General features: G+C 33.3%; 1 protein-coding gene across 2 annotated transcripts in view; it reads left to right on the forward strand.

Annotated features, from left to right (window-relative positions):
• LOC100650658 overlaps nt 1-18,353 on the forward strand; it is a 316,011-nt gene that overhangs the window by 135,666 nt on the left and 161,992 nt on the right. For both annotated transcript variants that reach the window (XM_048411568.1, XM_020866089.2), the window contains one exon: nt 4,532-8,401. In XM_048411568.1, the coding sequence (XP_048267525.1) occupies nt 4,564-8,401 (3,838 nt within the window). In that variant the 5' untranslated portion in view covers nt 4,532-4,563. The remainder of the gene's footprint in view (nt 1-4,531; nt 8,402-18,353) is intronic.

The raw sequence follows: 18,353 nt of genomic DNA on the forward strand, positions 1-18,353 counted from the left end.
CCAGAATTAACATGAGAATTAAAAATATATTATGATTCTACATTTATATAATTCTTCATTAATCTCATGACACTTGTTCATCGACATCTTCATTAATCAAGATAACACAACTCCTGGTCTGCACGGGATATTTAGCTCAGTCCAATCCACGTTCCCGACGGGATTAAAGCGTCAAATTGGTTCGACGGAGTGTTAATCAACATTTGCTGTAGTACTTTAATTAGAAACATACTCATAAGTATCGTTTCATTTATAGAGCTAGCCAACTGCCTAAATTCATTTGCAAACAGAGAGCATCGAGAGTGAAACACGTGCATTCTGTTATCAATCTGTTCTGCCTTATCGAGGAACTGACAGATACTATGAAATACAGTGAACTTGATTTGTAGTAGCTGACAGTACTTTGAATTTGATCAAACCGAGTAAATTAACGATTAGTTAATAACTATAAGCAATAGTTACTACCTTTTATGAGGTGAGCAGACTATGAATTTAAATGACATCATTAAAAGGCACAGCAGTGGTATATTTTATTATTAACTGTATATATTAGTGCATATATATGTTATTTAAATATCACTGCCCACATTAACGTTAAAAGTTTTTCTATCAAGAAGAAGAACCTTCTTCATGCAATTATAATTTAAAAATTTAAAAGAATCTTTTTAATCCAAATTATAATTTAAAAATGAAAGAATCTGCAGATAAGGATCTTGCCATTTATCAAAATAATTTTGCAAGGTTTGACGATTAGAGACAACACTTCTATTATTGCATACTTTCAAATATCAATTTGATCCTATCGTAATATTTTATTATACGCCTAATTATGCGATTTTAAGAAATAAACTTGCGATTCGATTTATTTTTAATTAATTATTTTAACTATTAAATTGAGTGATAGATTCATTCACGTTTTCTTGAAACAGCGTATCAAGTATTGTCATCTTCATATAAAATCTATTTATATATAGTAAATTAATAGCAAATTATTAAATGTTACTATTAAGCAGTGTCTTATCCCATTTTTTTACGAATTTATATCGTTTATGAAACAATTAGAATATGGTATTTTTCCATTTTTTAAATAATTTTTGTAATCTTCTTTAAAATATGAACATTAGTGAGAAGTGAACGAAATTATTATTCAACCTAACTTTTTTAATTTTAATTAAAAAAAAATGAGCAGGTGTCTGATAATCTTGGACGATAAATATATATGAGTATCACAGAATAATCATGCTCCATTATCTGATTACTGTTGAAGGTAGATTAACAAAAGAACTCAGAAAGATTATGTTTCGAATATCTATTGCTTTTTTATGGTAACACTGTCGTTCACAATAAGAATTGTCTGCTTCTGTCCCCAGAGACGCGTACGTTTTTTTGTCTGAATATGTGATAGAAAATTTCTTTCGTATTCCCATTCGAGAGATTCAATTATTTTAATGCAATACTTAGGTTTGCAAAAAATGTAAGAAATGGGTTTTTTAATATTTCTTGATAAACGCATTGTTTTTGACACCTAGTTCAGTATGTCAAGCTTTCAAGCAATATCTTTCTTTTTTGATAATATTTGATAGCTATATTACACTTTTCTTGCTTCTTTTAATGAACTAGTCTAAAGAATAAAAAATCTACAGTTAATAGTAATCTAACTAATAGTAATCTAACTAGTAGTAATATATTGTTCAAATTGTTAAGAAGAATTTAATTCATTAAGATTCAGTGTTGTCTTAATGTAACATTTTATATGCAACTTTCTTTTAGTCAATTTATATTATTGAATTATATTTCCTAATATTGTGGCTATGAAAAATAATACCTTTCTCCTCTATTTCTTTTTTCATTCAGATCTTGGAGTTTTACAGAGTTTGAAGAAAATGCAGTTCTTTGGAAGAAAATAAATCTTATTCTAAATCGTAGAAGTTGCGCCAAATAGGGTACTTTTAACATTATGATTATAAAAGAATTTCAAAAATTTGCTTAATATTTCTTCCTCCGCCGTTTCTTTTCTCATCCAAATTCTACAACTTTATGGAGTTTGAAATAGTTTATAAAATTCTTAAGAATATACCATCTTTTTCCAACTACAGAAATTTCTTTTGGTATTTCTGACTAATGTAATAATATTCTATAACTATAATTACTGGGTTATTCTAGTAAATTAGTCTGAATTATTCTATAACTATAATAACTACTATTAATTACTGAGTTACGTAATTAACATATTCCACCGATATAACGTTTAGCCAACTCTTACACATTCATGCATAATGACTTAAGAAACACTATTCACGCTTAATGGATTAAACCATTTTCCAACCAAGTCACATCAAACCACAAGAAACTTTAATTAACGTAGAAAGTATCTTCTTGAAAGAATCGAGTTAATCAGCTCTTGGGAGTAAATTATATCACGTCACGTTTGTCTTCCAATAACTGAGCAACGAGAGGTATTCGGTTCTTCTAATACTTTTTCATTCCCACGAAATCTTTTGATTCTATCAATTTATCCAGTAACAGACTTCCGACGTGCCTATTCCCAAAGGCGAACCGAAATGAGCTTCATTCCGTAGGATTCAATCCTATCAATCGTGCAATCCCTTTCGTCGATAAAGATACTGGTGAAACCGTCCAATACCAATCGTTCCAATGGGCATTTAGTTACGAACGCATTAAGCCAGCATGCGTGTTTGGAAGTTCCAGTCACGATTTGTGTTCAAGACGACGGTCGTCGCGACAAGAAGGAAAAAAAACTATCTTTGTTAGATACGATTCCCGTGAATTAAGTAGTAGCATATCCTGGAAAATAGGTTGATCAGGTTCGTAGAATTTATTTGATGTTATTGAGAGGACTATGCTATGAGAACCAGGCGATGAGAGAAATGAAAACCGAGAAATGGACGATGAAATTGCGAAAGGAATGAGTACTGTTAAATTAACGTATGAGTTGTTTGAATTGCAATAATCTATCCTAACTATCCTACCTATAATCCTATACTATGATAGTAAAATATGATAGTAAAATATACAAAGGATAATTTTATGAAACAGCAGTTTGGGGATTATTGCGCGGCATTTAAACGATAATGTGCCGTTTCGAGAGATTGTGTTTCAAAAGTTGCTTTGGAAACTAGTATTAATTAATCGTACGTACATCAGGTTGACAATGTTGTAATGTCCTAATCCTATCCAAAATATTGCACAATGAATTTGGTTCACAAACTGTCTATGAAGTCTTTGCTATAACTTTGCTAAACAAATTAAATATCCATCAGTATAAATTCGTTTATTCCATCTATCTGCCAAAAAAAGGAAAATAAAACCATAAAAATACAAAATGGTGTTTGGAGTCGTGCCAATCAATCAAAGCTGTATATAGCTAGATATAACGTAACACTCGCAGATGCAAGAAATCTAATGGCAATATTCCAAACCTAACTGGCCAATGGTTAGGGTTTAGTATCCATCCCAACAATGCGGATTTAATGGCAAGAGTCCTAGTAATGCGGCTACATTCCAAAATTTCGAAAATGATCAATATTTGCTCGAATATTCAGTTCAATGATACGTCGTGATTAATAACTCCGATAACGATCATAATAGCAGATAGTTAATTAAAAATTCCACGAAAGTAGATTTGGATCTATCACATGATTTCGATGGTTTAACGATGGTTCTCACGTGATTTTGATTATATAACCTCCATTGACCTATTATAATCTATTAGTAAAACTGAGTGTCAATGATTTCGGTAATGGCTTATGACCTTTATTATTTATTATATATTATTCATTATTACAGTGCAGATATTCATGGAAATCTATATTTTCGTCAACGTAACTAAAGAAGTAAAACTTAATTTTATGACGCGTTTTAAAATAATATTATGTCCTTTTCGTTTGACATCGAAATCGAATGCGTGAATGAAATTCTTTTAGTGGTGGTTTCAAAAAATAGCTATCCATTCTAAAGGATATATCGTAGTTCAAAAATGCATAAATTATTAACTTAATTATTCTTTTCGAAAAACAATAATCGTATCTGGATTTAACAGGAACTTGTTCCATCCATTAAATGAATGTCATACTACGAATATTGTATACGTTATGTACATTTTTCAAATTTGTACGACCTTCTCATAAATACTCGAATATCCGCAGTTTAATTCGTGAAAATGGAATGCAGAAATTGAAACGAAGGAGCTCGTATTCTTCCTAATCTTTATTCATTAATAGTAATAATGAAATCAAACAAACTTTATTCTTTTCAATTTGCAATTGTTAATAGTAAACTTCGAAGACTGAAATCAAAACAAGTTTATTCTTGTCGATCTTTAATTATTATTAATAATACAATTTAAAGACAAGACTGAAGAAAGTTTTATTCTTTTCAATCTCCACATCCATTTCTTTGAGTAAACTAATTTTTCTACCAGACTAAACCTATATAGTTCAAATCACGTCCACGTTAATTTAACAAATAATCCACAATATATCCAATCTTATTGTGCTACGTTTGCTTTCAGGACCAGGATATGTTCGTCACGGAAGGCAGGTGATGCGGCGGAACAATGGTTGGTTGGCCGTCCTGGCCGTTTCACTATTGCTGTCGATTCTACATAACAGTTTAGCGGGTGAACGTTATCCGCTCGATTATGATAACGCCGAGCTGCCGGTTAACCTCAGCAAAACCACTTACGGAACTTACAACTCCAACGAACCATCTTTAAACTCACGAAACTACTTAAATCCTTCATCGGTTCCAATTTCATCAAAATCATCGACCTCGACAACAACACCATTACAATCTCATTTGCACATCAATAAGAAAAATACTATCTTGTCGAAAGGCGAGACGAAAGCAATAACACGGCGAGCTACGAAACTCAGCGATATAAATCTGCCTGGTGAAAACTTCAATAACGATCGGTCGATCCATGACGATCTTCGCCAATCCAAACTCGTCGATCCCAACGAACGATCTCGTAACGTTCGAGCAAGCGAGTCTAGTGAACAAGTTGTCGAAGGATCGAACAGTCTCAGCTTGGAAATTCCCGAACAACCGCATTTATCCTCCTGGATACCTCGCGGCGCGATAAGGAACATATCCAGGCGGATCAACCGCGTGAGACTGTCTGAACCGTCTAAGACGCGAGAACATAAAACGACGACGGAGGCGATTCGAAGAGGAAGCGTGCTGCTGGACAAAGGATATTCGTATTACGATCACGTCAGAGCGATTTCGCACGATGACGATTCGTTGACGACTTCCGAAGGGCAGATCACAGGCGTTAAAAAACGAGAACGTTCAATGAGAGATTCTCATCAAAGAAAAAGATCTGATAAAGCGAATGCCCTGCAAATTATACCAAACATTAGTCTAGGGGAGACTAATTCTTTCAAGGATTCGAAGAGCCAAGATGAGAGACAGAAAGTCATTAAGAAACGATTTTTAACTGGCTACTCTGTGTTCTCTGTTTCTCTCAATAGAAGGTTAAATGGGAATTTGAAAGCGAATAAATTGATTATTGCAAGAAAATCGAAAGGCAGACGCGAGAATGGTAAAAAGAGATTTGGACGATCGGTCCGGTATCTGAAAAAGAAACCGAGTCGAAACATAAATCTCGAGCCGTGGTATGCCCTGCGTGATTCCAGTCTTTCGAATAGCGATCCACGAAATGACATATTCAAGACAGGACGCGGTAACCATCATTCTTCGAGAGCCGAGGGTTTCCGGCACCATTCAGCGTCTCATAAATCAATAGCTGCGCGCCGTCACGCGGAGAATACACGCGAATTTAATGGAATCTCGCCGAAACAGAGATCAACGATAGGACACGACGACCTAGGAGACAAAGGCACCCATTCTTCGTCGATTCGAGAGAAGAGGAACTTCGTTCTAGCCGGTGATGTTTCCGATTCATTGCCCAAAGATGAAACTTTGGAGAATGTTACTTTCCATGGAACAATGAAGAGTTCTTTGGAGAATGAGATAAACAACCACGAGGGAAATATCGTGGAAGAATTGAAGTATGATTTAGTTCAAGATAATTTCACAGAAAATTTGATCGATCAAAGGCAACACAAGTTAGAAGAATTGGATGGAAATGATACGAAAGTACACTCAGTTACTTTGAAGTTGAGGAATGAATCACATTCAGAAAGACATAATTTCAGTATTCAAATAACTCAAGATTCAATTAACAGAACAAAATTGGAAGAATCCAGTGCATCGGGTGGCAATTATTCAAATTTAGTGGCAAATATTTTAACATCGAGTAACGAATCCAATTTAAGGGGCGACGATGTAAATCCGGTTTCAGTTAGCAGAACAAAATTAGAAGAATCAAATGTTGAAACTTATTCACACCTAGATTTAATTAACCAAGCAACGTTAAAAGACGCGAATACATCAAAAGGTAATTATTCACGCTTAATGACAAGTATCTTCACATTAACCAATAAGTCTGATTCAATAAACCACGATACAAATTCAGATTCAATAAACAGAACATTAGTAAAATCGTATATTTCAAATAGAAATTATTCAAAGACGAATACATTAAAGGCAAGCAACGAATCTTCTTCCATAATCCAAGACACAAATGAAAACTCGATTGACAAAATAGAATTGAAGAAATCGTTAAATAAACAAAAATTTGCATCAACAGCGCCTACCACAATTAATTTGCGATTAAACACAGACACTCGAAATTCAAACAACGAATCTGTGTTAATGAGTCCGAATACGAACAACGATCTAATTGATGGAATGGAATTAGACGCGTCGTGGGCGGAGATTGACGAGAGCCAGGAAGGCGCTATTCAGACAGGCGAGGAAGAAAGGTCTATGCTAAGTAGCGTGACAAAGGAGTCTGAGAACGTATTCGTGAATTCACCACGCGGCTCGGTTACGGCTCAAAGGAATTCCACGCATCTAAGGCACGATATGAACAGTCTAGCCGAAGGAAGCTTTGTCTTCAAGAGCAATGGCCTCTTCCAGATTACCGGAAGGAACGCTAACGATCCATTCAGTAACTCGTCAACGATGCAACACGGAAGAAAAATGGCCGAAAATTTCAACGTAAATACACTGCCTGATCAATTGCTTGTAAATAATGAGAAACAAACTGAGTCGAAACTGTCTTTGATACCATTTCAACTACCAAATGTGTCTGAAACCGTTACTTTTAAGGAAGAAGAAAAAGCCAATAGTAGAAGCAATGATAAAGTGGTCTCAAAAAGTAGTAAAATCAATGATAAAGCGGTCTCTGTATCAGACAGCCAAGAATCGAGATCAATCGGGCACGACAAAGGAAAAAGTAACCAACGACGGCTTAATGGTTCCCTAATCGTTCTCGGAAAAGACAAATCTGTTGACTCGAGACTTATAGAGCTGCTGGATCAAAATACTCCGACGAACACCGACGAAATTAAGGCTAATGAACCGACCATAAGATCTTCCTTGAAAAATGACAGAGGAGCCGACGAGTTGGCTGATGAAACTACGAAAGACGTTAATCCTGTCGAAAGGGGCAACAAGATCGTGGACAATCCTGAAGATCGAGTGTCAGAAGATTCTACCACCTTGAGCACGATTCTGATCAACGATCGTTTTTCAAAAGAACGAAAGTCCAGATCGTCGAAAATTGGAACCTCCATGAAGCTTAGACGTAATTTCACTATGGAGGTCGAAGGCACGGTAGTTAGCGAAACTTCCACGTCGATACTGAATAAACATGGGGTTGGTCAAAATAACGTTCCGACCCTAAACATCGATCCTACGCTGCCAGAAACTGGTAACGATACAACTGTCGCTTCGCAAGTTACGTTGAACGATTCATTGGAATTTGTCTCGAGGAATTCGTCCATCGTACTGACTTTAATGGATCAAACTACAAAGGATTATTTTCTTACTACAAACAACGTAATGCTTTCATCGACTGAAGTCGATCAAATGCAAATGGACATCGAAACGTCGACCATTTCGTTAAGTAACGACGAGGATCAGTTATTGAGTTTCGATACGATCGTCACGTCATTGGAACCGAATGACGAAGACTCTCGTGTGACGGAAGATGTGCCTTTACGTAATATGGATAATTCCTCACACAAACTGCAGTCGGAGGAACCTCCGTGGCCAGTTAAACACAGCGCTGTGGTAGAAGGTGATTTAGTGTTGGGTGGTTTGATGATGGTGCACGAGAGAGAGGATTACTACACTTGCGGTCCAGTGATGCCACAGGGTGGTGTCCAAGCACTCGAGGCTATGTTGTATACCTTAGACACGCTTAACGATCGTGAAATCGTGCCCGGTGTCAAGATTGGTGCACACATTCTCGACGATTGCGACAAGGATACATATGGCTTGGAAATGGCTGTAGATTTCATCAAAGGTACGTACATGCACGTGTTTATTTGTTTACTGATTGAGGACTGGTGATTAATTTATACTCGGTACCATTAGTAATTAATAGCGTGATTGACGGACGGAGCTTATCAGAGATTCGAAGTGTTTATTCAATTCGATTGATTACATTAACGTCATCGACCCATTAGGCGAGTGTCGTTTATAAATACAATTCCATTAGGAGATATTGGTTAAATTATCTGTATGTAAAGTGCATTGAAAGTTCATTGAAATAGGTTCTTTATAGAAATTTCTAAAACATGTTCGATCAATAAATTCTTCATGAAACGTTATTAGGTGAATTAGATATTAGAAAAAGAAATTTTTATGGTTTCACATCTTTCACTTGTAGGCAGATAAAAATTTGTTTAACAATCGATAGAGAGCAGGCCAATTATATATGAAAATGTCGAAATATTTCGAAAGATAGATTCGACTAATTTCGTATCATGGAATTTTTAAGAATCGAAAGAAACTTTAAGCTCGGGAAAATCTTTTGGAAAAAATGTATTAATAATTTTAATTATAAATACGGAACTATATGTAACTTTGATGATCTTCGTAATCACCAAGAGAAATATTACATTAAACTACGAGTTTGGATATTGGTTCTATGTGAATAGGAAAAAAAATATTGTTTTTGAGATATACAGCTGAAACATCACTCAGAACTGGTCTGCTTCTGAACGACCCTGAAAATGTTATCTCGTCGAATAATAAATAGAAGTGCTTACAAATTACTTCTCGAGAAACTTTTTCCATATCCTTAGCAATACTTCGCAAGAGAGCGTTAAAAGGGAGAAACATCGTATGGCAGATACGTCTTTTGGGCTCAACTTTCCATGAGAAAGAAGAGGAGAAGCTTGCATCCCATTTAATTTCATTCACTTCACAAATACGAAAAGTTCCGTCGAAATTGTTAGTAGAAAGCCTGACGAAGGACTATCAACCATTGAATAAAATCACCGTTTAATCTAAATTTTGTTGAGTGCCATTGGAAACCACACGGGAAAAATATGACAAGTTCTAAATTTCATGTTACTTAATGGCTAAAGAAAACCATGAAACAGTATAAAAAAGGAATAATCTGCTAGATTCCTTTACTTCTATAAGATATAATTCTTTTGAAAATTAGTAACAAATTCATAGTATGCTGTAAAGAACGAATAATATTGGTGTGGTTAATTACTCTGCTCAACTAATGTTATCAATATTTTTTAAATGTTTATGAAGGGGACAAAGACACACATTTAATCCCAAAATCAAATGCAAAAATACCTTTAAGGTGGAGCTGCTTGTTAACATACTGAATTTTAAAATGTGACATTACGATTTTCAACTTTGGTCTTCAATTGCTTTCTGATATCGAAAACAAGAAAGAAAAATGCAAATATGCAAATGCAGGTTACACGTAATACATTGCATTCAAAATTACGTAACATTATTACTTTGGAATCCTTTGTTTCAGAAATGATAAATAACAATGGCCATGAACCGGAAGGATGAAGTTTTAAATAAATATCAAAGTCAATATGAACAATCTTGTGGTATTGAAAGAGGGATAAAAAGCAATTAAAACAAGCTGCCTATTCTTTCTTCCGTAACCGATACTCGTTTTTTAATTTATTACAGTTGGGGAAACTGCTTGACGCATTTTTCATCAATGCGAAAGCAGTGAAAAACCAAATAATATAACCAATCTCAATTGATCTTTTGATGTCAGCAGTATTTCCCAATATTTTCCATCAAATGTGACTATATCCATGGTATGGTAGCATTTGATATGAGAATGGAAAAAAGGTGTAAGACTTTCAAATTTAATTAACTCCTAAGTATTTGTAAAATAAACGAAGTATTGCTAAATTCATAGTTCTATAATAATATCGAATTATATACAGACATATCTCCTATTTACTATGAAAATATTACACTCCGTAAGTCTTTTATAAAATGATCTATTACTCATGTGAATTGTTTTCATAAATTGTAGAAAATTTTATCGGATGTTCATAACCATTAAAATAATAATAGAAAATCTAAAAAAACTGCACGAAGTTTCTATGCTTTGGTTCTGAGATTGAAAACAGCTTTTTATTCTAAACACTCCACTATTTTCTGTTTTATTTATTTAACTTCTAATATAACAATAAAATAAAATAAAAAGACAAGATAAAAAGATCTAGAAATTTTTAACGCATTAAAAATATATAATCCATTCCTCTAAATTTCAATTTACCTCCGTTTCAACTTAATTTCATTCATCATGAGGAATAGAAAATCTCTCTGTTGTAATATAAGAATAAAACATGAGAGCTTGCTTTTGTTTAAAACGAAACGAAAATTACAGTTGTCATTTACGTTCTCCTACAAAACTTCTCGAATGAACAAGTCTCGACCTATCGTTACCTCATAGTTTAAAGCCTTTGTGCGAAGTCGGGTTTGTTTTTGGAGGAAGATACTTTACAAAACTTGAACATATCTCCCTAGCAGAAAAAGTTGGCGCCTAACGCGAATAATAATTCAAAGAAATAACGAGCTACCCTGGATGCGACACTCTGTATGGAAAATTTCGTCTCTTAACGAACTATTTCTCGAGGCAACAGTGAAATTTCAGCAACTTTCTCCTAACTTCTCCCTGTTTCTCTCCCGTGTTTTATGCTAATTTATTATATCCCGTGGAATGTCTGGATCGTGTTTACTATATAAATCAAGCGAAAGAAAGCTTTGCCGAGTCAGAAATCAACGAACAGACATTGCAAAAGATGCTTTGTTATATTTTTTACCTTTTTTTTTCTTACTATATTCTTTGCTCGGATGTAGTGGATTTAGCAAGTGAAATTATCAGGTTGGTTTTTTTCTTAAGTAAATATAACGACGATTTCAAAGCTTCGTTCCACCGTTCATTGTAATATACTCCCGACCCAGATATTTTGTCAATGCCAAGGTCTTAATTTACCGTTTGTACGCATCGATCGATGCCGCGAAGCGGTTTGATAGATTCCACGAGCGTTTCACGCTTCCTACGTGTGAATGTAAACCACGACGGCGATGCGGCAATTGTAAAACTGCGCTGTGGAAACAGTGTAACAGAGATAACGATTGCACCACCGATGTATCGATATTAAATAAAAAGCACAAGTTGCAACAGTTTTGAAGAAAATGAGACCTTCGAGAGGCAAATGTCTTTAGTCTATAATCCCTAGAAGTTTTATAGCGAGTTTTTGGAAGTTAAATTCTGTGTTCCTGCTGCATCCTTACGAAATAAACATATGTATTACTATGTACTACTATGCGCTATTATATACTATTTTATTTTTTTATTTTTATTTTTTTATGTACTTATATGCCATTATGTGAACTTAGGAGAATTTTTACATTAAACATATAGAAATGTTGCATTAATTTTTAAAATTTTCGTTTATTTTCTTTTACTTTAGCTATTTCACTTTATTATAAAACTTCAATTTATTATGTCTTATTTAAAATCTTTTACTTCGATCATTTTTGCAGCCGTGTAACGTGGATTAAAATTCTATGGAAATATTTATAACATAGATAAATTAAAAGGTTGTTGGATATTCAGTCGCATTTTCCAAATAAGATAGATATACAGATTACATTCGTACATAATTTCACAGGCGATTAAAACAATTAGGGATGTGCAAAATTTTAATTAATGTGCACAATAATCCTACAATCTGGTATGCTGAACTTTCGTCTCAACATCCTCTAAAAATATTGTTCGAAAATCCTTTGTATACGATAACAAGCGAAACCATTAGCGAAGATATTTTTCCTTTTATGGATTTAACCACTTAGGTGCAATGTACCACTATAGTGGCTTTCGCGGATGTCATCTTATATTACGACGCGCCATTATAGTGACTCACTCTACTACTCATTCGCTCACCATTTGAATTAAATAATCTTTTTCATTTGTATTGCTTCACACTTTTCTTGTCCTCGCAACGTTTTATAACAGTGTTAAAAATATACAGACAGAATATATAGTCTTTGTTTTTGATACGCCAGTGTCAAATATCAATTCTTGCTTTCCGTTAAAATAAATATACCATTATTAGATGCTCTTCTTAACATGACGATCCGCATCCCTATAATTTTTTAGAATCTTTAACCTCAAAATGTCGTTTCAAAATAGAAAACGAAGAGAAAATAAAATGTTTTACTATATTCTTTAAATGCATTCCTTCATATATGATTCGTTAATATAGTATTGCTGGGGAAGGATTGATTTGGAAAGTTTCGCTTTGGAAAATTTTAGCGAAATAAAAGATTTCAATTATTCGTAATTCTACGAAAAAGATTAAAATATTTTACGAATAACATGAGGCGAATAACATGAGGCGAATATAACCTATACAGGTAGAAAATATGAATTAGATGGTGCTATTAAGTACTACTCAAAAGGCAGAGTATGCTAGTAAAGGGATGGGGGATATAAAGGAACTTTTTACCAGCTTGTGGTGCACCGTTATGTAGCTCTTTAATGTAGTAAATAATAACTACTATTGCGTTTGTAGTACATGGATGTGTCGCAACGTGGCCTATAAAATATTTGTTCTGTCGCTAGTTGTCGCAAAGGTAATACGTTGGTATATATACAACAAACAACACGTAACTAACGTACTTCCTTCGGAAGTGCACGTGTTGTGAGGTACACCTGAATCGATGGTGCATTAGTGAAATACTTGTAATTGTTATCTATGTATTTTCTTGCAAATCATATGTTAAATAAATACAAAAAAATTTTTTATTTTATCATCTCTACATCTAATGAAATTACTGTAGAAGTACTGTAGATATTGGCTCCAGTAAGCATATCGGCATAGCAAACTACGCGTAACACGTTGGACAACTTGATAATAACTTGCGGCCCCGAGTTTTAGATCACCAAACTTATTTTGCGGTGATCGAACGTCCGGAATACGAAAGATTCTAATAAACGACTTCCGTTCCCGGGAAAATTCAAAATGTCAGAAGTTCACCCTTAGACTGTAAACGTTTTTACAGTACTCTGACTATAACTCTAACTCCGACTTTCATGTCCGATGCATTTTTCAGTGGGTAACACTTGTTAGAAAAATCCCAAAAAATTCGTATAATATCTTCAAATGTTTTGGATTAAGGTTATCATAAATCTTTTATCAAATAATTTTTTTAGGCAGGGGATTGAGAAGGTTTTCTACCTGCTCCCTTGCGAGCCACTCAACTCGGTCAAAATAACTTAGACACGAAATACCCACCTCTACGGTTCAAGGGTTAAATTTTCTTCATCTCTTACATTCTTGTACACTCTTTTTCCTGAACAATACAACAGCAGATTATTACATCGCAACTGATGGCACAGGCGAACGAATAATCTACTACATTAACGAAAATACACAAAAATAGTTGAACATTTTCATGGAATTTTAGATATATTTTTCACACTTTTCATAAATGTATTAATGTGTGTCATACGAAGCATGAAATTTCATTAGCATTCTAATAAGACTCAAATCTTTCAAATGTTTTATATAACACATATAACATATACGTAAATGCTTTTTATGGAAAATACAAATACCTTTACGAGCTACCGTAATGATGGATGAGAGACATATAGGAACTTTTGCTTGTGGTGCACCATTATGTAGCTCTTTAATAGACGAAGTGCATGAAATAAATAGAAAATAGAACGAATAGCATGTGAAATCAATGATGATGAAATTAAAAACACGAAAGACACGATAGACTATTAAGTCTTCTTCAATTTGTCACTACTACAGAATTTTACTTTGAAGCTTATTAACATACATTTAGAATTATTATCATGTTGCAATGCATTCTACATACATTACCTGGAAATATTCATAATGGAGCTTTCAATTTTTAAACATCATGGAACTTATTGTAATCTCGAAGCTTTAATCCTTCCGTGCTCAATGCTACATATTAAACATTGTAGAGTCGTAAGTTATTAACACAAATACAGTAACAAGTTATTGATTGCATATACGATAGATTTATTTGTTTCTGATAAAACTGATTGTAATTTTAGTACGTTGTGTCTTGTTTCATCATTAATTAACAATTGATAAATAAAATTTTGATCATAATTTAATCAAAATTAAATTCTCAAAAAATTAACTGGTTCTATAAAAATGTTTAATAGTCATCGAATTTTAAACGTATTTTACATTTTACATTAATTTTCGAAGGAGATACAGCGCTACAAGCACCTAATATTGCGGAGGTTTTAAACGATAAGCTCTTTAGAATTCAATTTTCTTGAGGGCGATATCGTGGAGGTATCGCTGTGTCAGTTTACTACGAGACAGTTTGCATTCGTGATGGATATGCATTATATCACGACATCGTTCGCTGGTACGGAATTGAGTAATTAGGATCCTCTATTTCTCGAAGCAATCATGATCTCTATTCGAAACGTAGACTATTGTTTAATATCACATATCTCCACGCTGAAAGAGGAATAAATTGAAATTACTAAATTGAATCCTTCTTTACTGATTATTTGCGAAGGAAATAGCAAGAGAATTATTCAAAGGAATTGCTTTCCTTTCGTTCACAATTTATAATAAAGTTATGTAAATATCAAGTAGGAACTGTCCTCTGCGGTCTATAAAAATTTATGTGTTCTCAAAAGAACACGGAATCGAATAAGTGGAACACATGTAGAGTTAAAATATATTGCCGATGTAATCTGAATTTCATAAGGAAGATCGTCCAGAATTCAAGGGATATTTTCTTGGTATCCTCAAAAAGAAGTTCTTTCTATTTAAGTTTTCGCGTATAAAAGAATAGAAACCCAATAATAAGAAATGACAAATAAGAAAAAAATAGTCTTTAGAACTTATTAAAAAAATTAAAGAGAATATACTATATAAATAAGCATTTTCGGTCTAATTGTTATTTCCACCATTTAAACAATTTTCAAAGTTCTAAGAAAGTACGAAACAGTCATTGCTTCAATTTTATACTAAAATTTTTCTTGAAACACAGAAAGTTTTAATGAAAGTTCACTGCGACTGTAATTGGATCCAATTTAAAAATTTGATGACAGAACATCAAGAAAATGGGCACCGTAATATTCTACCAGCCACAGAGACATTTTTCCTAATTTGCTAAATTGCACATTTTAATGAAACTAACAAGGATCCTTTCCACTTAATCCTTATTACACTAAACATCTGAAACAGTCCAATTTCTTAGAGCAAATTGTCAGCCATGTACAAAGACAACAGTTTGCGACTTTCACGATTCTAACGAAACGAATAAATTGAAATAAGCGAAACAATTCTCTGTCAATTCGACTTTGATGCAAGTTACGAATTTTAAAATTTAATGTTCTCAAGAAACACATCGTAATCCTTGACAAAAGCGAATTTATTTTAGACGTTACAACTATTCGTGTATTTTTAAGGGATCACGACGTAACTTAGGGGCGAAACTCTCGATGAATCGACAAGCATTGTATATAATAGCAGTCGGTGATTTCGATACGAATATCGACAGTTCCAGCGCGACATGAATACGAAGATAGGGAACAAGACGTGCAAACAGTATCTCAAGAGCAGTCTCGATGTTTCTCGATAGCAAAAGCTATTTTGTAAAAAGAGAAAAAGGCAAACCAATTTTTCGACAATTTATGAAAACGCAAATATTGATGTGAAATTTGAAAAGTATATTTAATCCACGGAAATATATATACATAGCATCTTATTTATTCGTGGTCCAAATCTGATAAAAAAAAGTTATAATTTACCCCTATTTTTATGATTTATAGAATCTACTGTGTGAAATGTAACGTTTATGTTTGCAATTTTCTTAGAAATCAAAAATTTTATTTCTTATGAATCACAACATTTTTCATCCACATACCAGATAAGCCATTCAGGAGTCATGTTGATTAACTCCATAAATTAAAAATTATACTATAGAAAATAGGTGATACGACAAACATTATTTTTTAAATTTTCCCTAAAATTCTCCATTTATGTCATGTTTTTGTGCTAAATGGATTTATGTCAGTAAGTAATTTATTTCTTGAAAATTAAACATTAAAAGCGTGTACCTACGTGAAGAAATGAAGAAAGAAACGAAAACCAGAGTGTTTTCCGATATGGCTTTTGAGAAGTTCGCATATCGAAAACTAAATTCAATTAAATTTCTTAAATTTCTATTTGTTATCATTTTAACTTTAAAGTTAGTATTTAAAAAGATAATTATTTGTTAATAAGAAATTCGTGAGATTAAAATCCTAAAAAGAACTATATTCCATACAACTATATTTATGTAGCATCAGCAAGCAGATTTCCTTTCTCATTCTGCGATTTTATCCTCCATGACAATCAGTTTGAAATTCTAAAATCTGATATGGAAAATAGAGATGTTCCAATAAAGACCGTGTCGATACAGAGCTTCCGAAGAGATTTCTACAGTATCCTGATAACTCAAATATCGTCTGTCGGTAAAGTCGTGGCATACTGCAAGCTCGAGTCGATAAGCTTTCACTTTACCTCTCATGGTCTTTTATCACAGATGAACAAGCTTTTTCATGTCACATGCGATGTTATCGACTTAGTTTAAGTAAGAATACAATATTAGCAGTGGTTGAAATTATTGTAAAATTACATTTCCATATATTATGAATGAGGTGTAGAAGAGCATACTAATAATCACAAACGTTATATGTATACGTAGAATACTAGTTCATTCTTATTATAATTGGAAATGAAATAATTGAATCGAATCAATCATTGAAATGGATTAGAAAATCTGCTATAGAGAAGAATCTACTACATTGGAAAAAGTTGTCGAATATAATGGAAATTATTAGAAAGAATGAAATCGCAGAATCAAAGAAAATTCCAAAGTTTTCCAGCAAATTTGATACATTACAATTTTAAGAATCAATGGCACTCTTGCTGATAGTCGAATAAACTTTCTAATCAAATAAAAATCTAATCACGTACGCAGCCAATTAGCTGTATTACTTGCTACACAATTTACAATCTACGTGGTCTCATCGCTTAAAGGTTGCTGCGAATGGATACTCTTTTTAAGTACGTCTCATCGAAATCTAATAATACTTATTTTTAAAGAAATTTTTCTTTTGATGTCTCCAGTACAGATCAGTCGAATCCAATTGATACCTTAAATTATGTTATTTGAGTAATATGTAAAAGTCATATTAAAAGTTGTTAGTTATTGCACTAAATTGGTTAAACGTACGCTACTATGCACAAGTGTGGTAGAATTCGTGAGAATTGAACTTGTATTTGGGCTTAAATAATAATATTTTAACATTTAATCATTTGTGTCTCAAATTCTTTTCTATACTTCCTCTTCTTTGATCATTTCGTTCATTTTTGTTTCCTATTTCCTTTCTCTGTATTTATGGTTCCGTATATCATTATATATCAGTGTTCTTATTTTCTAAATTTTGATTTTTATTGTATATTATTTTCAATACATGCTTCCTATATTCTATAATCTACAATAAATAAAAATAGTAATGTAAGAATAACAACACCGTTTACTCCGTGGAAGTGCAACGTCTGAGAAATATCGTTTCTTACTATTTGTGCTCAATTGACCATTCAATCCCAAACATTTAACATCACGACGAAGTGATGGTCGATGTAATGTACCTTACATTTTTATATGTTCGAATCCGTGGTTACATTTGCTGACGCAATCTCGTTGGTATTCAAGACAGTAACAGGTTTTATTTTAATACTTTTACGAGCAGCACTTAGAACATGTGTATGTGGATATTCGCCTATACCGACGCGAAAGTGTTGTTATTCCACTCTCGTTTATGCTCTTTATTCTTTCTTTTCTAACATTCCTTTGTTAACGCAAAACGTGTATATAAATTGTACGCAGGAAACATACATTACTTCGCACTATAA

Source organism: Bombus terrestris, chromosome 13 (assembly GCF_910591885.1).
Source record: "Bombus terrestris chromosome 13, iyBomTerr1.2, whole genome shotgun sequence".
Classification (NCBI taxonomy): Eukaryota; Metazoa; Arthropoda; class Insecta; order Hymenoptera; family Apidae; genus Bombus; species Bombus terrestris.